The 21180-nt window shown below is 38.2% G+C and overlaps 1 protein-coding gene across 22 annotated transcripts in view; it reads right to left on the bottom strand.

The window, feature by feature from the left end:
- CNOT4 (CCR4-NOT transcription complex subunit 4) overlaps nucleotides 1-21180 on the bottom strand; it is a 67074-nt gene that overhangs the window by 27488 nt on the left and 18406 nt on the right. For all 22 annotated transcript variants that reach the window (XM_015859263.3, XM_085538957.1, XM_085538935.1 and 19 more), the window contains exons 2-6: nucleotides 13872-14115; nucleotides 6247-6444; nucleotides 2237-2323; nucleotides 1865-1966; nucleotides 957-1082 (exon numbers count right to left, since the gene is read on the bottom strand). In XM_015859263.3, coding sequence (XP_015714749.2) covers nucleotides 957-1082; nucleotides 1865-1966; nucleotides 2237-2323; nucleotides 6247-6444; nucleotides 13872-14045 — 687 coding nt within the window. In that variant the 5' untranslated portion in view covers nucleotides 14046-14115. The remainder of the gene's footprint in view (nucleotides 1-956; nucleotides 1083-1864; nucleotides 1967-2236; nucleotides 2324-6246; nucleotides 6445-13871; nucleotides 14116-21180) is intronic.

Raw genomic sequence — 21180 nt, 5'->3', positions numbered from 1 at the left:
AGAAAATCTTCATTTCAGGGAGAAGTCTGAGAGAGGTACAAACCAAGTTTTAAGAACACCACCAAAACAGTGGATAGCGCAACAAAGCATTTTGCTTTTTGCAATTACCACAGCGCTACGACTAGGGCACAAATGACAAAACTGACTAGAAATCAGTTCAACAATGCCAAAAATAAGTATTACTTTACAAAACAGATAGTGAAATTTCGGGACAAAGGGCTATGGACATGATGGTATCGGTAGGTTCAAAATGGATTAAGTAAATTCAGGAATGACAGCTCTGTAAGATACTAAAGAGCCTGTATACACCTGAGTGTCTGTTCCTGTCTATTAACAAATCTAAGCAGTGGTAGAAAAATTAACAGAGGAAGTTGCCTGGTTTGCAAGTTCTTGAAATTTAGTTCTTATTCCTAATCACCTGAGAAGATGTATACAGCAAGAGCTATTCATCTGAACAAGCAGGATGTATTTTCTTGAATTAAAAATAAAACTTAAATTCTCAGAAATAACTACTACTTTGTTACAAATGTTTAATAGACATTCTTCCTTATTCTCAGCCTTGAATCAGCGTAGCACACAACATTCACCTGTACATTAGTGCTAACACTGGGAGTGTGGACCATCTGCTTCACAAACAAACCATATGCAAAAATTACACGGATGCAGACTTGAAGTTGAATTTAAAAGCTGTATCATACCTCACACAGAGGGACAAACTCAAAAGACTTTGGAACATACCACCACTGAGAAATTAAGGCTATTCATTTACTTGCTTCTCTGCTCTAGATGATAAGCTTTTCTCTGTCAAGGTTGCCATAAAAAAACATTCCCTATTTTAGTTACCTTCAATGTTGTATGCTCAAATGGTTTCCTATGTCCTTCATAGGCTAACAGATGTAACTGAATCCAAGTAGCATAACCACAACACAGTACAACAGTTAAGCCATGATACTTGCCTGCATTTCTTCTTTTGTGAAACTGGCTGCTTCATCTCCTAGCTCATGTAGATACATACAGTCTGGTTTTGGACACTGCATATTTTTTAGAAAATAACTGCAGTATTTTGTTGTACCTAGTGATGCCTGAAGAAAGAGAAGTCATTATGTAAATGAAGTACCAGAACTTAAGCATACCATTTACGGTACAAGAAAAAAAAGCCCTGTATTTACAAAGAAGTTCCTTCTCAAAATGTGAAGTTTCAACATAGTCTGTCAGCATAAAAAATGCACTAAAAAGTCTATCCATGAGAAATCCATGTGCTCAAGCATTTAGACAGTTAGAATGCACTTCCATTTTTCTCTAAATACATCTCAAAATAACAGCCTCAGTAAATATCTGCATTCATAAGAAATGAAATTGAGCAAGTAATTAGAGCTTGCATTGCATTCAACTGGTTTATATCTTGTAACAGCATCAGGAAATGAAAACCAGGAATTTCCTGTAGACACTGATTTGACCAAGTTATCTCTATATCCATTTACACAGATACCAGGAAGAAAAAATCCTGCACTTCCACAGAGTTTTTGAGAAGTCTTAGGTTTTTTTTTCAGTCTACTTAAAACAACAGCATGGATTTTAAGATGACTGTGCACAGACCTTCACATTCCCATTGATTCTATGTGCAATATAAAGCAAATATGTTCCGTAGGAAAAAAAAAGAAATGCAAATCTAACTAAAGAAGCGAAGAGTATTTAAGAAAATATGTAGCCAACAAAGACAAAAGAGTACCTTGATGACACAGTAAGCTTTATGTGGATATTTTTGTTCAAGAATGCAAGCACACCTATACAAGTAACATTTTACATGATGTGGTGATTTTAATGCACTGGCAAATAATACATGACAATGTAGAAATATTACTACCTTAAGTGTTCTGCCGTCTACCACCACATTATTGACACACTGTATGGCTCTGAGAGCATCTTCTGACCGGATGTAGGTTACATATGCACTGGCACTTGGACCCTGGAAAGAAAATAGGCCATGTATTTTTTTTCCTCCTCAAACAGACCTGAGCATTAAGTTGTTCTTACAATAGCTTACTACAGAAATGGGTATATTATTTTCAAAAAACATATGGCTTTGAAAAGTGACTAAAACAGGAGAATACACAGAAATCTAGATGTGATGTACAAATAATAAAAGAATAAAGATAAAAATATTTCTTAAAGTTATAAAAATATTTAGCAGAAGTGGTGTTTTGACCCTCAAATGCAGAATAGCAAATGAACTTACCTGTGAGCCTGCATATGATGTGCTGTTATTAATGACAACTTTATGTATTTTACCAAACTTCCCAAAATATTCTGGTCGTTTCAAAACCTACAAAAAGAAGAAGAAATTTAAGCGCTATACTACTTATCAATAGTCTGTGTATCTATACAACTAGGAGCTGTAAAGATGTGCTTTTTGATAAAGTAAAAGAGAGCATGTAGATGTAGATGAAGATTTTGTTTCCAATAAAAATCATGGTTATGGACAACACAAAGTGCATTGTTACTGAAGAACTTCAAAGAAGGATAGTATGTTTTATCTTCTGTTTTTAAATCCAGAGTGTTCGAACCCTACTCTGGCAACATGCATCTCATTCTCCTACGCATACCTATTTTATAATTTGAGAAAAAATTCCAAATAATATTAATTTCAATCTTAAAATAATCACCTTGAATTTGCATACAGATACATTAACTGCCAGGAACAAAATACTGAATTTTGACTCATTTGCTCTACTCCGAAGAGAAAAAGTAAACCAACTAAAGTAGCCTTTTTGAAAGCTAGACTAAGTATAGAAAGACACTATACAAGGGTGGCTCTGAAAGTAATGCCTCCTATTATTTTTTGCATTGGCCCCACAATGTCAGAGGCAGATGATAGTATTACGGCAACAGAGGTCAGACCTTCCCACCAACATGCCATTACATTTTGTTGCTGCTACACAGATGGCAGCAGAGAGCAGTCTGACAGAAAAGCCTCTGATGTGGGAGTGCCTGTGAATCAAAGGAGTAGGATTAAATTCTTACATGAGGAAGAAATTACATCCATTGACATTCGTCAATGCTTGGTGAACACTTACGGAGACCACACAGTGGATGTGAGTGGTGGGTGGTGTGTTTCAGTGGCAAAAATGATGTGAAAGACAAGCCAGATTCCAGGCAGCCACACATAGCCATCATGCCACAAGATGAAGAGTGTCTCCATCAGTGCATCCATGTGCAACAGCTGTAAGTGGTGACTATGTTGAAAAATACTGTTTCGTAGCTGAGAATCTTTTCTATCAAGTAGTGTTATTGAGATCTTTGTATTTGTTGTGGTTTCCACAGAAATAAATAGGAAACTGTTTTGGAGCTACTTAGGTATGACACTTGCCAGGGCTGAGAAAAAATTCAGCAGAATCAACGTTGCACTGAAACAAGTGACAATATCACATCCCAGAAGGGGGAATGTCCTGTCCTGCTCTGTGCTGCACCAGTTAAGAAACAACAAATCATTTGTGGATCCTACTCAAAACAGAAACATCGTATTAAGTAACTTATTACCTGCATTCCAATGGAACTGTCAATACACTGTTAACAAAAGCCTCTTTCTCTTCCCAGCAATGGTCGAAGCAACTACTCAAACTGAAGCTACCTAAGTAAAGATTATTTCTAGCTCTAAACTGGAGACTGAAAGGAAAAAAGAACAACTTGTTTCCCCAGCTCCACCTTTAGGCATCAATACAATACAGCTAAACTGTCCTCATCCAAGAGCTTCACCTGATCTTCTACTCTCCCTTCTTGAGGTAGTATCAAGGTTTTCATGATCCAGCAGCATCATTCACACTGGAGAAGTCCTACATAACTACTGGGCAAGCTGTAGGTTCAATCAGAAACTCTCACTGGTTTCTTCTGACCAACTTCTCAGTTGGTCCGTATCCTTTCTCAAAGACCCTATGCCTATTTTTGGACACCATTACAGAGGAGACTCAGTCCTGAAAGAATTTCTTGAAGCACCTTATAGATTACATTCCTGATAACACAAGGCAGAAGGGCCATCACAGTTTTCATGGGGGCATGTCAACTGGAGTGGACCCACCTGTACTTCATTGTGATGATCTACAGACCTATCTTCAGAAATAGTAAATAGCAGCCAGCCTCCCCTTCTAACTCACTTCTATTTGTATAGGAGTTGAAAATTTAACTTAGATATGTTCAATACACATTTTTTACCCTCTCTTTCTTTTAGGCTGGGTTTCTCAGAAATCACTTCATTAGGTGCTGCAGTGTTCAGTACATACCAACTGATATGTCAGTGAAAATACTACTACAAAATCTAATAAAACCCTGTCACTTACTACTCCAAAAAGCTAGTGTGAATCTACCTAGAGTTAAAAACAAGTTTGTGGATGCTGTTTTCTAACTCACTAATTCACTATCCTGGATAGAATGGAAGGAAATTTAATACATCTTTTAAGCCTAAAATAGCACTGAATGTCAACAGTGGTTTGCAAATGCAGTTAACTGGTTCCTACTTTATTGTCAAAACCACAATGGTTTAAGAGGTATTTCTCTCCATATCTTTTTCACCCTTCCACTTATAAGCAGCTTTCTACTTGCTTTTCTTCAGTCTAACAAAACGTAACACATTCTCAGAGTCCTCACATTGAAGTTACTCCAAACAGTTTAGTCTGATCAGGTGAATAAAAGTTGGCACAGCAGTTTCAAAGACATCTTATCCTGTAGCATACTCTTGTCACATTCTAATTTCAAGCTACTTTTTGATGACAAGAGAACAATCCTCTTCTCTGAGTGGTTCTCTTACTAATTTTTTATTCAAATCACATCACCTTTACGTTCCTCCTAACAGCCTTAGCTGTTGGCTTTTTTCTTCTGTATTTACAGGCTTGCACTACTCTTATATTTATTCTTTATAACCTGACCTAGCTCCCATTTTAGAATAGGTTGTGCATGGCAGAGCTGTGTACTGCCAGCAGATCCAGCATAATAAAACAACTAACAAAAGGAAAAAAAAGACCCTTAAGCTCATTTTAGCTTAACAGGTTATTTGTATTCCTTTAAAAAGAGCAATTTCCTTAAAAAATAAAGCATCTATATTCTCAAAAGCAAAAAACAAATCACTTGTGAATTTATTCTCACAGAATTGTTTTAGTCAAGCATAGCTTAAAAGTTCACCTGGCCCCCTGTTAGTAACAGGGGAGCTGGACATCTACAACTAAATCAGGTTGCTCAAAGCCTGGTTAAGTTCAACCTTGAAAATTCTGGAGTAGGAAGCTCAGTAATTGCCTTAAGCAGGAGTCAGTGAGCATCAGGAAGCCTTTCAAAAGCTGCTTCATTTAGTATCCACTAGACATGGACAAGAGATAGACTGATCAATGGGCCAAGGTTAGCTGTATGAGTTTCAATAGGGACAAGCATCAGGACCTGCATTTTGGTCACAGCAACCCCAGGCAACCCTACAGGCTTGGGGAGGAGTGGCTGGAAAGTTGCCCGATGGAAAGGGACCTTGGCGTGCTGATGGACAGTTGGCTGAATATGAGCCAGCAGTGTGTCCAGTTAGCCAAGAATGCCAAGGGCATCCAGGCTTGTATTAGGAACAGTGTGGTGAGCAGGACTAGGGAAGTAATCCCGCCCCTGTACTCAGCATTGGTGAGGCCTCACCTCGAATACTGAGTTCAGTTTTGGGCAACTTGGTACAGAAAGGACACTGAGGTGCTGGAGCAGGTCCAAAGAAGAGCAACAAGGCTTGTGAAGGGCTTGGAGAATATGCCCTATTAGGAGAGACTGAAGGAACTGAGGCTGTTTAGTCTGAATAAAAGGAGACTGAGGGTAGACCTTATTGCTCTCTTCCAATACCTGAAAGGTGCTTACAGTGAGAGTGGGGTTGGTCTCTTCTCACTGGTGAGAGGTGCCAGGACAAGGGGAAATGGCCTCAAGCTGCACCAAGTAAGCTTAGGTTAGATATTAGGAAAAACTTCTTTACAGAAAGGGTCATTAAGCACTGGAAGGAGCTCCCCAGTGATGTGATTGAGTCACCATCCCTGGATGTGTTTAAAAACCTTTTGGATGTGGTGCTCAGGGACATGATTTAGCAGAGGGTTGTTAGTTACTGGAGGTATGGATCAGCTGAACTCAATCTTTAAGGTCTTTCCCAACCTGTTGATTCTATGATTCTAAGAGTGCACACAGAGGTGTCCCAGTAGTTTCTTGACAGCAAGTTAAGAGCAAGATCTACAAATATGAAATGCTTACCTCTGGGTCTGCTAGGCGCTGAGATAACCCTACCACAAAGACAAGATTCTTCTGTACAACCCGTACACTGGCCAAATGTTTGCGATTCTCTGATATCTTCTGTTTCCTCTCATTTTGTTTCTGTTTCTTTTCATTTTTTATCCTTTGCAGCTCTTCCTGGGAGAGTGGTTTGTACACTGCTGGATCTTCTGGATATGGCTAGATATAACAAACACAATTAAAAACAACCCATATTGGAGACAACATATTTGAAAATCGTTAATCCTGTCATTCTAACACATGCATTTCATTCCTCCATCAGACTGTTCTGACTGCTATGCCAAACCATGAAAGTAGCATATTAAGTAAATATTGCAAATTTTTAGAGTTTTCCTATTTATGGGCTTAATACTGATGTAAGCAAGAGCCACATTCTAACTCAGCTGCCTAGTCAATCTTGCAATATTAAAAGCAGCTGCAACATGACAGCTAACACATCTCATTAAGATTTCACTAACACTGCAAAGTAAGTAGAGTGAAAGTATTCTGCATATGCATATTGTGAGCGTATCAAAAAACCTAATACAACTGTGTTAACAAACTTGAAGACTACAGGATAAGAAATTGAAATATAAGTGTAATTTCAGTGACCCAAGACAACAGCAACACCATTACGTGACTCAATCTTTACATGGTTACCTTCTCTGAACAAAAAGACAGGTTTCAAAACAGTTAACTGCACACTGATTTGACAGTATTTTTGCTATGCTTATTCATCATTTTGCAACTTGGGCTTTGTCTTCCCTGGACAAAGGTGCATTTCAAGCCTTAAGATTATAATCTACAGATGACTTCTCAAACAGATACAACACTAGATTATAATTTCAAAATTAACCAGCAAAAAAGAGAAAGGTCCTTGATATTGCCTAGAAAGACTGCTGTAATTATGTAGAGTGTGCATCTATTGCCACAAAGGCAGTACTTTAGCCCAGTCATTTAGACTATGGTGCACAGTCTTCTGTCCCAGACTACTACTCCAAGCAGTCCATATTCCTTACTTGTGCCACTTCTTTCATTCTGAGAAGTTACATTTTGTACTTAACATACAAAGCAATGCCAAGGCACAGAAGAAGGTGTATAGAACCTACCTCAAAGCGTTTCTAATGCTGAACACATAGTCAAAAAGGAATAGCACAGGATGTGTGTGTTAAGGTAAAGATTTGAGATAAAGAACTTAAGCAGATGAGTATGCTGAGACAAGCTCTTAGTCTGTACTACAATAACCAAAGATTTCAATTTCCAACAAAAATATAGTAACTTGCCTGACTGCCCTCTACTAATACTAGAATAGAAAATGTTGTCATACTAAATGACCTGAGTAAACCTGCAGCAGCAAATGAAAATGAGGTTTGGTTTAAACACATGTATTCTGATACTGAAAGAGCCACTCAGCAAATTCTTACAACTGATAGTCTTCTGAGTACATTGTCAAACAAAACAAAGATCCACTTACAAGTTTAATAAGTCACAGGTCTAGCATCACAACACTACACTTGAGACAACATTTCAAAATACACCGTGGCCAACTTCAGCAGATTCTATTGAAAGTTTAAACATCAAGTTCTCTAGATCCTGTTTTTAGTATCATGAAGGAATTTAAACTTGTACTACATCTAGTATTAATCAAAAGTACACACTTAAGTGCTCTGCATGAAAACACCACAAGGACTCACATTATCCTTTAATAACAATGCTTAAGATCACACTGTTCTTCAGAGTTATTCCATTCATAAGTAATACTGAATACTTAATGCAGATTTCACTTACTGAACATTTAGGGATCGTTTGATGATAAATAAGAACCCATCATAGTAAGTCCACTTGAAACTAGCTATAGCCAATGATTTTCTTGAGTTTTAACATGTAAAAAATATGGATAGATAATAGATATGGAATAATCCTATATTATGCTTCATTTAAAGAACTCCTCAAAGTCTCAGAATAAAGGAGATACTGGTTTGTTCTGGGAAAGAGAAAAGAGTGCTCAAAGAGATATAATTCAGTTATGATGATCAAGCTCAGTTCAGAAATAGGAACAAAAAAGTGCACCAGTACAAGATGGAGTTCCATAATTAAAATAGCTTGCCCTACAGTGAATAGTGTGGTATCATCTTGGCAAATCAGATTTTTACAGATTATTTTTTTTTCCCCAAATCTCATGCTATACAAGGCAGGCCTTACAAATATAATGCTGTCTGGCACTCTGCCATCAGTAGGCTCTGTAAGACCCCTGAAGACCCAGGAAAAATACAGCAAACAGTTCACTATTTTCTTGCTAAGTATAGCAGCATTATGAGCATATCTTCAAATGAGAAGCACAGAGACAGTACATCCTTTCTCCGTACAGCAAATTGTTACTGGAAGTTCTCAACACAAGTCTGCAAACCTCCTACATGTCTCAAGTATATGCCTGAGGAGATCATTTGTCCATAATAAAAACAGTGCTTTGTATTTGTACTGGAGAGCATGGGAACTGCTGGGATACATGCAACTAAACGGCAGTAACTTCAAAACCATAGAGTAGACATGTCTTCTGACCAGGGAGAACCAGACCACCTGAATAAAAATTTCAACCATTTGTAAGTAGCAGCAGTTGATTTGCCACCACAGATAACTCGTTTGAGCAACAGAATGATCAAAAGTTCTTACTAGATAGTGCAGTGCTGAGTTGTATATAAAATGTTTTATTTGTATCCTTATCACTTCCCTGACATTTAATGCTGCTAAGGAACACTAACATTTGGACACCCTGACTTGCAGGACCTGTAAATGAGTCTACGTACCTCTTCACGCAAGAGTGAATCAGAAACCCAATTCTAAGTGAAAGATGACTATACAAAACATGAAGCATGATGAAAGTTGAGTAATTTTATGCATTTAAGGAGAGAGACAAGTAAGCAAAGCACTACTAGCATTTGAGAAATTTGTTCTAAAAATTCTAAGTCCTAAGAACTCTGCCACTTCCAAATAATGGCATAAACTCAGTCTACAAATAAGACAATAAATGATTTCATCTTCAGAGAGACTGCTTCTGGCAGAGAAGTTCATGAACTCAGGAGACAGTTCAATTACAGACAGAATATAAGCAGCAAATGCAGATGGGAAATGGCTCTGAAAATCAAAGTGAACTGACTGTGGGGTAATTTCACAATATCATTTCACCTGCTTTTTACTCTGTCCAACTCATTAAACCAAAGGAGGACCATAGGTCCCCACAAGCTCTCACAGCCATTATTAGTGGCTATGCTACAGGACATACCTAAAAAAAATAACCAAAACCCAACAACCTAGGTCAAGAACAAATCTATTTCTGTTTTGCATGGCATAAAACAAGGGGCTAGATGTTCCTAATGGCCAAGATGTACTTGTTTAACTTACTATCACTGATTCCTTAGATGACAGAGTTTGAGATCCAAGCAAAGTAGCTACATCAAATGTTATCAGCATTTATATACCTTCAAATACAGGACATTAAGAGATGTCAACATCACTGATTCACTACCTAAATTTGATATCCTTCTCTTGAGTTATACAAAAGCTCTTCAGCCAAAACCTATGGAAACCACCTCGACAAGATCTGCCAAGATGGATTATGACCCAACTGTTTATACTATCTACACGTTGCTGGTAGTCCTACAAGAACTTCAAAAGTTCAAATATCTCTTCTGAAGTCTCATTTCTTTTAGCAGAGATGGCCCTTGACGAATTCATGGTCTTCCTCACTACGTCTGTCTTGTCTTTTTTTTTTCTTTCAGACTATCTTCCCCCACATTTTGCCACTTGTTGAAAGCTGAGCTGGTATTGATCAAGCATTTTGAGTTTGTGATTTCCCAGATGGATCACACTCCTTCCACACAACGGATGTGCCAATATTTCCCAGTCGCTGCCTTGCTGGGAATTAGGTTCTGAAATGAGAAATACAGAGAAAGTCAATAAGGTTTATGTATTGTATACATCATACTAGTTATACCAAACAACAAGTAGAAATTCTAACTATCAACTATTGCACTGAACTATTAAGTTATGGCACTAGCAGCATAAGAAAGTATGTTTGAAGATTGTGTTGCTTTTACAAAGGCAGGAATAGAAAAAAGACAAGAACATGTTTAAAACATGATAGGTGGTTTTTTTTGGTCATAAATGTGTAAGCTTAAAAATAAACTCTATCTCCAATGGTATGCATCAGGAGAAATAAGGTTTGTTCTCCAATTCCTTGACATAGCAAGATAAAAGAACAGCAGCACATCAAATTATACTTTTTCGTGGAAGTGCAAAGCAATTAAGAAGAATAAAGAAGTGATGCTTTTTGACTGTTTGTGGCTTTTTTGGAGCTCCTTAGTGACATTTTAAAATTGTAATAGCTGACACTAAGGTTTTCGTGCTATGCTCTACCAAAGCAATGTAACTAACTAAAAATTATAGACATTCATATAAAAAGAGTACTTGGGACACTGAATTTTAAGGAAAAAAATAGCATTGGTTGTACAACTGAAACTAGTGAGTTTGCTGACATGTACGGTCACTTTTAAGGACAGCATATTTTCATTTTATTTTGACCAGTCAGTGACTGCTTCACTCACAGTTAAGAAACCAATTGACTGGAAAAAACAGAAATGCTTGCTTAGCACCTTACAATTGACTAGACCTACAGTTCTGAAGGGCATCAAGAACAGGTCAGTTCTTATAGCTAATGAAATTAGCAGAAACGATTTGTAAGTTTATTTCAAAAGCTGTAACAGTTTACAATGCCTTTGCTATGTTAAGACTAATAAACATTAAGATCAGTACTCCAGGTCAAGTCATACTTTCCTGTTCTCACAAGTAAAGCAAGTGCGTGTGTACTACCATTACTAACTGGAAAAAACTTAATACGTACTAACTCAATTGGCTGCAACCACGTGAATATTTTCTGTGAACATGTATGTTAAGCTACCTAACAGTTCAGGTATGTAGAGGTACTTTCCCCTTAGTGGGAAGTAATGCAAGGTAACATCTTAGTTAGAAGCTAGTTAAAGAAACTTAGGAAATTAAGATATATGCAATATGCAGTCCAAGCCTTTCAGACACGTAGCACAGATATCACTCTAAGAGCAGAGCCAATAGAATTTATAACAGACTTATTTCAAAATCTTCTCAAACCTTTCATACAAAATCCCCAACTAGGGAACTTCATTGCTGCTCTCTAGAGACCAACAGCCAAACAGACGGAGAACATTTATTGCCACTAAACACCCCTAGGACCAAGAACTGTTCTCCTATTAAGTAACTGTATGTGACATTGGTATACTTTAACATATGAACCCTTGCTTTAATGTATGTATTTTCACAGTTCCATTTTGCATTAAGAATCCTGCGCTGACATACGAATTATTAACAAGGGGTAACTGTTGAGAGCACAGTACCTACTGTCACTTCCTCACAATGAAAGCATCTACAAAAATTTTACTGCTTTGCCACTTTCTTTAATTCAGCATGAAGTGATTGCAGCCAATGCATAGCACAGTTGACACAGAATAGAGAACTGCTTCAATCTTTACCCCAGAAGCCTTAACTATACACAGATGGGAAATACATAAACACACTGCATTCAAAAACACACCTGTTGCAGAAGGTTCAATGCACTTCACAAGGTGATTTCTTCAAGCTCCTTTGATGCTGCCATCAGCTGTATAGCTCCAAATGGTTTATTCCCAGGATCTCAACAGGGCCTCTGAACTACAATGTCCAACTGTACTATAAAAAGGAGTGTTCTCCAGCTTCCTCTGTGCTTTTACAATCCAACAATCCAATGAAACAGCTGCGACTCTCCTTTAAAGCATCTTGCAGTTCACAGATGAAGAAAACATCAAGATATAATCCACATCCATTGTAAAAGAAGCCGTCTTCCTCTCCTGGAATGGTGTGCTTCCTTCCTTCCGACTGCAGAGTTCATTCCAGCTTTTCTTCCAGAACCTCTCCTTTTTCCACACAAACTGTATTCCAACTCAGTAAAATATTTGTGTAACCAATCATAAGGCAGATTATTCCACATAAGAAAGTTGAGTTGTGGCAATATCTGTATTTGAAGGAATCCCAGAGGCACTGAGCAGCAATGCCAATTGTGTGATTTCTCACATATCATCCCCAAACTTGCAATAATGGCCAGAGACAAATCAGTTGTTGGCAAAAAAAAAAAAAAAAGTAGCATAATATATCCAAATACATGTCGCAACTTACACAGATGAGGAAATTCCAAAAAAAAAAAAAAAAAAAGCCCCCCCAAAAACCCCCAGTAAAAGTCGTTTGTACCATGAGATCTTGTGTTTGTAGAGTAGAAATTTGCTTGTACTATGTAAAGTCCTATACAGCACCGTGTCTGCTGCACATGACACATACGTGGAAACCAATTTGGCCAATGACGGGTAGACCTTCCTTGTAGAATCCGCAGAACAAATACTGCGCCAACTTGTTACAACATGTTAACAATCTTACTCTGCAATAGCCTCGGAGTTTGCAGAGGCATCCGAAGACAAGCTAGCCCAGAGAGCTCTAGCATAACTAAAGCCCAAAAGAGCAGCAAGAAAATACGACTGGAAGTGTTTATATAAAGCTGTGGCAGTGAATCAAGATAGTGAACTCAGGTAAGATTACTCAGGGTCTGAGAAGGGAGCTGTAATGTGAGACAGGAAGCCAAAGGCATAAACTGAGGATAGGAACACAATTAAATATCAGGAGAAAAAGCGGATATAAGTAGCTGGAATTACAAAAAAAGGAAGGCTGGGCAAGAAAGTTACAATCAAGGGATATAATTAGAATTAAAGATATGATACTGAGAAATTATTTTATAGTAAACATTGAAGATGAAGTAATAAGGTTATACAAAATACCATGAGAAGAAGGAAAATAGTTCAAAGAAAAACGTGGGCAACTTGGTGAAGCTGAAGTTTATAGATGCGGCCAACCACAGTAATGGCCAGACTTCAGGTAAGAGATAAGGGGAAAAAAATAATAAACGAGACTCTCAAAATACTACCTTTAAGTATTTTGCAACAAGATCAGAATAGGAGGCAAACAGACTTAGCCTAGATTTTAAAAAGCTTTAAATTTTAATATCATTGGATATTTCCCAAAGTTTTTACATGTTCAGCATCCAGAAAAATGGATTAAGAGCTCTGGTACTGCAAACAAAACAAGCAGGTGCTTTATAAGCTTGCCTCAGACAGATCTGCTACTTCAGCTAGAACCCTGACCCTCAGAAAACCCCTAACACTGGAATCCTCACTGTCCTTCCTGATCGAAACTCTGGCAATGCATGAGTACTCCAAATCACAGAATTATTATTATTATGCTGTTTTCCCAGCATCAGCATACCTCTGTTCTACAGCTTCCCCTACTAATCCAGTTTCTGAATTCAACAAATCAAGACTAGCAGTTGCACAATAGATTTGATACGCGCAGACACAAGTTTCAAAGATCCAACACCTCACCTTTGAATTACGCCACTACTAGAAGAATGTTTCCCAGAAGGAAAAGGATGTCTTTGGTATCACCACAAGGCAAGAGCCTTGTGATATGAGCAAGACACGCTGCTGATCCAGGATATTTACCTTTCTGCAAGCAGGACAAAGTCCATTCTCATCAGTGCGGATACGATGCCAACAGAAACGACAGATTTGGTAGCCACAGGTGCAAGGGAAGAAGTTGATGTCATCAATCTCCAGAGGCTCCATGCAAAGGGGGCATTCCACAGGGTCTTCCTTAGCATCAGGGCTGCGAGACATCTTTATGTGTTCGCAGAGCAGCAAAAGTTTATAATAACTTAATAGATAAAGAAGGTCAGCACTTGAGGGGCTGCAAGAAAAAAAAAACACAACAGAAGAAAGTGATTGGTACTTTTGAGAACCTTTTTATAGTTCCTTTTTATATTTCACTTCTCTATCACTTTCATTCTCCCCACACAAATTATCTACAAACACACAATCTTCTAGTTAATAACTGGAGTTCAAGTCTGTCCTCCTACTTACGAGTCACACAGGTAATATGAAAGATGCTATTGATGTTCCTCCCTACCTAGGTATGTAAGCACTTTGACAATCTACTAGCCTATTTGGGTTTCAAGTCGTACAGTTGCAAAGAAATGCTTAGAATGTATGATGTACAATGTCAAGTTCTTTCAGCTCCTTTTTGCTGACTGCTTGCTTGAAATCTTCTACAAATTCAACTCAGGACTTCATGTTCAAGACCAATTTATTCCCTTTCCCAGGGATTTGGAACTACATTTAGGTCATCCATTCAGACTTTTCAGAAGGGTTACAGAATTATTGAACAGAAACAATGAAAAGCTTCTCACACAGGGCGATTCATTTCTTTGCCCATCCCTTTTTTTTTTTGGTACAGAGACCAACCAAACCTTGGGACTACTTTTAATGAAGCATTAACCAAGGTTTATCAGGTACAAAACTTTCTACATGTCAGATAACTTTCATCAAGTCATCTACGCTTTTCATCGGCATTTAATTCACACTGAAGCTGAAATATGTTCTATGTGCCAGGAACAAAGAAAAGAAAAACACCCTGGTTTCAGCTAAGAGAGCAGACAATACAGCTTCTCTGGATCTGCATACTGAAAAAGAAACAAAATTCATGTCACTACTTTCTTAACTCGTAGTTTTCCATTTCATTTTTATCCAAAGTAATACCAGATTGTGTATTCAACCCTTCACCCGGCTTTTAGGAGAAAGTTTGGAATCAAATTCTTATGTCTGTCTACTTGAAGAGTGATATTTAATCCTATGCTCAGAAATGAATTTTGAGATCAATTCCTTGCACAAAGATTTCTATATGTGGCAACTTCAGCATTATGTATATGTAGCTCATACCTAAACAACTACAAAACCCAGTTCCACCTATCATCATCTTCTGACTCTAAACCATGCTTCCTCGCAGAGGAAAGAAGCTGAAGCTTGAAGAACAGCACAGACACATATGCAATCAAAGTACAAACTAAATGCATAGCAGGAGAAAAAATGGTATATTGCTTAGAACGGTTGCATCGTAGCCAGGTCTGTGTGTTCACCAGCAGATACCAGCATCCTACACTAACTGCAATTTAGACTATTTTCATAGTGAGTATAGCCTCAAGGTACAAAACACAACTCTAAACACAGAGCATTGCCCTTAAGAAGTAAAAGAAACAAACAAGTTTCATTAAATGCTCAAATAAAAGTAAAGAAGGGAGAAAGTATATTAGACACACTAAGTCTTATTTCTCTACATGGCATGTGCTAGCAACAACACTGCCTTCTTTCTGACCTTCACAAGGATTGAAATCAAAGAAGTTAAACTCCTACAATAACATAGGAACTTTTACTTAATTATCTGTCATTTAATTAGTGGTATATTACAATCCTTTTGACCACCTCAAAACCACATCGTGGGACCTTATCAGTGTTTCAGACAGAACAGAATCTGGCCTGAAAGAAGTCTTGGTTTGCCTGGAAGCTTTGTTGTGTTTATAAAACCCATTCATGTTAGCTGCAAGGATTGTTAAAAGGCCGCAGCACACCATTTAATGGCTTGTTACACAGGTAACGTGCATTTCTTCAGCAACTCTTATACTTTTTGCATTCCCTGTATGCAAGTTGTTTGCTATAACACACTTCACACTTGTATGGCTGAAAAAGCATTACCATTTAAAATGGCATTACTTTAAAAACTGAAGCATGCACTACACTGCAGATATTTTGTTCAGTTTTTATCTTGATTTCTCTTTGTACAGATCGCTAAATAACTGATCAGTAAGTAAAGGGCATATTCTGATCAATACTGTACTTATTCCACTGCACATCCAGCAACTTCAAGCCTACTGAAACATGTGTAAGTAAAGCTATGTTAGTACTAACGAAGCTGCATGCATTGAAATGCAGCTCTGAAGAACTTCCAGGTCATCACAATAAACCCACTGAACTATGAAGCAATTTCTGGAATCTCAGCTAGGAAAAGTTATCAATTCATGTAAAAACAAGTGTGACATGTTAGCCAGTGCCTCTGGGATATGCAAACAAGCTCTAGCAAAATTGCAACATGATTAACATTTATGAGCTGTTTAAGTTAACACTTAGAGTTCAGCATCTGCTAGCAATAATGCCAATAGTTTGCTTCAGTCAGTAAATGGCCTGTTATTTAACAATGAGAAATGAAGAGCAGCTGTGCACCATGTTTCAAGAAACTAAATTAAAAGCAATATTTATTTGCTTGGGAAAACACCAATTCCAGCATCCAACCTAAAGATTCTCTCCAGTGAACTGTCTCCACTTTGGGGGTGTGGAGGAGGTTAATATACCTGATATATGTCCAATTCTGCATCAGAGTAATGCTCATTTTTCAAAATCAGAACAGTAACACTCATGCAAAGCTACCAAGAAACATAACCAGTCAGCTCTAAGGCTATTCTAGAGAATTCATTCTGAAGATTAACTTCATCGGAAAAGTAATGCAGTGACAGTAAACCTCACAAGGTAGTACTACAAGATATATTCCATCTATAACATGGAACTTGGGATCAAGTTCACAGAGATTAATTTAACAGCATCTCAAGATGAAAAAAGGAACATTGCATATATGTATGTGCACACACAAAATAACAGTAGCTAGCATTTGTCTGTATGCTTTCTCTATATAGCACTGACACTGCTGTCAAACAGCACTCCAGCAGCTCCACATCCTGTTTAAAGAAGCCCATGTGAAAACATTCACACAGAGAAAGGAGCAAAGGTGGGCAATGTCCAGCAGCATCTCGTAGATACACTTAACTTGCAATTGGTAATAATCAGAAAGCAAATGTATTTAGTTGATGAGGTAGAAGGCATAAGATATCTATTAGCTGTTGTTAAACATGAAAAATTTTGAACCGAGATCCCTAAATCTCTCATTACTAGAGCAATTTTTTTTTCTAAAAAGAGAAACTCCCATTTCTTGCACTTTTTCTTCAGACCATCTGCTAATAGTCATTGACAGAAAGTGGATTGAAATGGGTCAGCTCACTTGATCATGCAGAAAGCACAACGGGAGTACCTACACGTGTGCCAATAGTCTAAATTTTCCTTAATATTGTGCTCTCCCTAGGCCATAAAGAGAACAAGTGCACGCCTACTTACTTCTGCCACTCTCGCTGTAAAGGATCACTAGTATTAAAAAGTGAAATACTGTTTGCAAGCCCTAATACACCAGTTTTCTGGGTACGAGGTCTAAATTATCGATTTCATTGTAAGAGATCCACATTCCAATACAGAAACATTATCAAGCAGCCAGGACAGTACTTTGGCAAAACAAAGCATTTTGTAGAAGACAGATGGTTTAGAGACTAAGAGCTTTGTTAATATATGTACGTGCAGCAATTTGTGATATGACAGCATTTAACTGTAGTCACTAACATAATAAACAGTACGCAGCACCAGGGCAGAGCATCCTGGCAGACCAAGTACTCAGTGTTATGGTAACTGGCTAAGAGACTGCAGCCACTCAAGCTCCCTGCAGCAAGGCACAGAGTCTGAGTGATGGCAGCTGTACCTCCCCAGATCTGTGAAGCATATGAAATCTGAACTTCCCAATATCCATTTTTTCTGACACTTTTATCTCTGAAGATTAAAAATAATAATAATCCCAGACACAGAAGCTTCACTGGCGCTACCCTGAGTAACTTTAGGGATGCTGGCTGGAACAGCTTAGAACCCCATTTGATGTTACAACCCCCCTTGAACTGTGAATCTGTGAAACCTATTATCCAAAAGTAATGATGTTAAAGTAGCTGCTATCACCAAATCCCAGATGGTTTCCAAACTGATACAACATATCCTTGAATTCTTTTCCTGAAGTAAAAAAAGTTTTTCAACCTTAAGAGAACCGGTTCCTCCAAAGAAAGGGAACAGATCATTGAGCCAGTAAATTAACATGACATGGCCCTGACTGCGCTTTTAAGGAAACTTGGTACAGCTGTTAACGAGGCGTTAGTTAGTTAGTTAGGACGTCTTCATACAGGAGAAGACAAACCTCAAGAGTTTGCTTCAGTTTTTCGCCTACTGGAGTTCTTATCAGTTTTTCCATCAGCCTCTTTCTTTCTCCGCTGTTCTTCAGTTCTCCTCTCTTCTTCAGAGAGGTAAGAACATGCCATTCTGTAGTGAAAACACCTTGTGCTAGCTTGTATTATACTGCACACCTAATAATAATAGCCAGCATTCCCAGGTCCAATTACAAAAAAGCTCAGATCTGACAAGCTCTACAGCCTTTAGAGAGATTACCCAGAAATACTCTCTCACACAGAAATCACACCAGTTGAGGCTGCAAGACTGTTTGAAAATAACAGCTTGCAACATTCTGCAGCCAACTTAGCATCTGGATAATTTACCAGGACTTATTACTGACCTGCTGCTTTCAGCTGCATTTGTTCACATAGGCCTAATATTACAGCTGGTTTGATCTCAAAGGATGTCTGAAGAACAAGAGGCACATCACTAAGTATACCCAGCACAGAGCACTATCATTGTAGGATGCTCCAAAAGAAACATACACATTATTTAAACTTCTACCAAAGGACAGCTCAGATTTTATATTAAACAAACAACTCTCACTTGCCTTTTCATGGTGTAGCATGAACAAGATTGCTGCAGCATCTTTAGAAGATGCAACCTGCCTGGTCCAACTGTAGTCCGTATCTGTACTATAGTGCAAAAGCCTTTAGCCTTTTCATATTAGTTCCTAGATATTTTTAGATTATCTAAGTGAAGGAAAAGATATTCAGCTAAACCTCCTGCCAACAGATCCCCAGAAACCATCATATACTACATAAAATAGCTTCTTCACAGATATAACGAGTTATTTGCTGCTTAAAGCAGCAGTTACAGGAACCAGGGCTAAGGAAAATCATATGCAAAATTTTCTCTTGGAACATCTGTGAAAACTAAGCATTCAAGAACCTCTAATTGTTAAAAGTCCAGCATTATCTTTTGCTCCAGAGAACAGTACCCAGTTCTTAAAGCACAACTGTGAAGTTCTCTTGGTTATAATAATTCTCTAAGTTTGGAGGAAAGGGCACAGAAAAGGACAATAAAAGCTGATCACACCAAACATAAGCACATTCTTATTTGTAGTGTCATTCACTGTAGAGAGACAGATTCTTTAAGCCTGCAGGAATTCCCCAAATGACAGGCAGAAAGCTGAGTATAAAGTGAAGGCTGAATGATCACAGCTTCTGGCTTCCTGTCTCCACCAAATATGTTATGAACCTTTGAAATACCCTACTTCCTACAACTGAATCACTGAGTTGCCACATCAGTATTACGTGATAACAAAACAGAAAGCTTATCAGCCATATATAAGTACTATTCTCACATAAGATAAAACACGACAGTAAGTTTTCTTGAACTGTGTATAACTGAATCAACTTGAATCAACAGTGTCACTGTGGCATGAATGGAATTAAGACTTATTCACTCTGAAGCTTAACACAGGCTTAAGGTGCTTCAGAATCAGGACATGGAAGATGCAGCCAGTGTTACTGACAACCCCACGACTGGTCAGCAGCATCCTTAAAGTTTGCTTTCTCAGCTTATGCTTTACTAAGAACCTGAACGGGGCAACACATTTTAAAGAACTAGGTTTACAGAATCAGTAACTTCGGCTTCCAGATAGACATTAAGCACCCAAAGAAGCATCTGCTCATAAACAGTAACAGGTCAGATTATCCATCCGTGAGCAAAGGATGCAAAGCCTGAAGCTCTCACGGTTTAGCCTGTAATCAAGTCCAATGGCCATGCAAGTCAGAGCCAGTCAGCCAGCAGGCAGACAGAACAAGAGAAATATCCAGCTGTTCATGGAGAGAAGTCACACTCCACAAATAATTCTGAAAAATGTCACAGATGGTGGGACATGTAGAAATCAACAGAGAACTTCAACACTACAAGACACAAAATCCACTGCCAAGGAAGCTGCTGCTCCCAATGCTTCCTGAGTTGGAGAAACAGAGACTTTGGGACCACTACCAGGAAGCAACACAACATTTGTGCCAATCTTGTATTCTTTCGCAGAACATCTGCTACCAGCCACTAACCATGGCAAGATGCTACACTAGGTAATTCTATAGTGATCCAGTACAGCAGTTATTGATCACAGTATAAGCCTGATTTATTACAAAGTTCCACATTTTCAGAAACACATAAGGAAAGATCCTGTAATACATGCCAGTGAGTTTGAAATGTTTTGGAAACCAAAATCCTTCCACATCTTTTTAATTTCACTTCTTATCTGTAAGAGCTGACTAATGTTTTTATAAACTCACATTTGTGATTAGTGTAACTTGACAGGCACAATGGTTTTGAGGCCAAGCTCTACCCAGCAGCTCTACCTAGGTGCACAGCAACAGGATAAGGAGTAATGGCCAAAAATTCAAATGCAGGAAATTCCAAGCAAACACACAGAAGGACTTCTTTATGGCAAAAGTGATGGAGTACTGGAACAGGTTGCCCACAGAGGTTGTGGAGTATCCTTCTATGGAGATATTCAAGACCCAATCAGATGCGTACAGGTGTGACCTAGTATAAGGAACCTGGGGATTGGATGAGATGATCTCTTGAGGTCCCTTTCAACCCCTGCAATTCTGTGATTAGATTTACAAGCAAAGTTTCACTTCTTGACAGAGTAGTATCTCCCATAACCACACCCAAGCACCTCATATACCACAACTGAAGGCACAGTCTGTAGTAGCAGCCACAACTGAAAACTGCTGAAAGAAGAAACAATGCATCAGTCTATACATTTCATGGCCTTGTACTGCCAGATTAGAAGGGCTTTTCCCGATGTTTTTCATACAGATGGTGTATCTTCTTATTAGAAAATGGTTCTCAAGTACAGTATTATCTGAAG

The sequence above is a fragment of the Coturnix japonica genome, chromosome 1 (genome assembly GCF_054131305.1).
Source record: "Coturnix japonica strain WE chromosome 1, WE-NBRP24, whole genome shotgun sequence".
Taxonomy (NCBI): domain Eukaryota; kingdom Metazoa; phylum Chordata; class Aves; order Galliformes; family Phasianidae; genus Coturnix; species Coturnix japonica.
The sequence above is the reverse complement of the archived record's forward strand: the minus strand, read 5'-3'. Positions and strand labels throughout refer to the sequence as shown.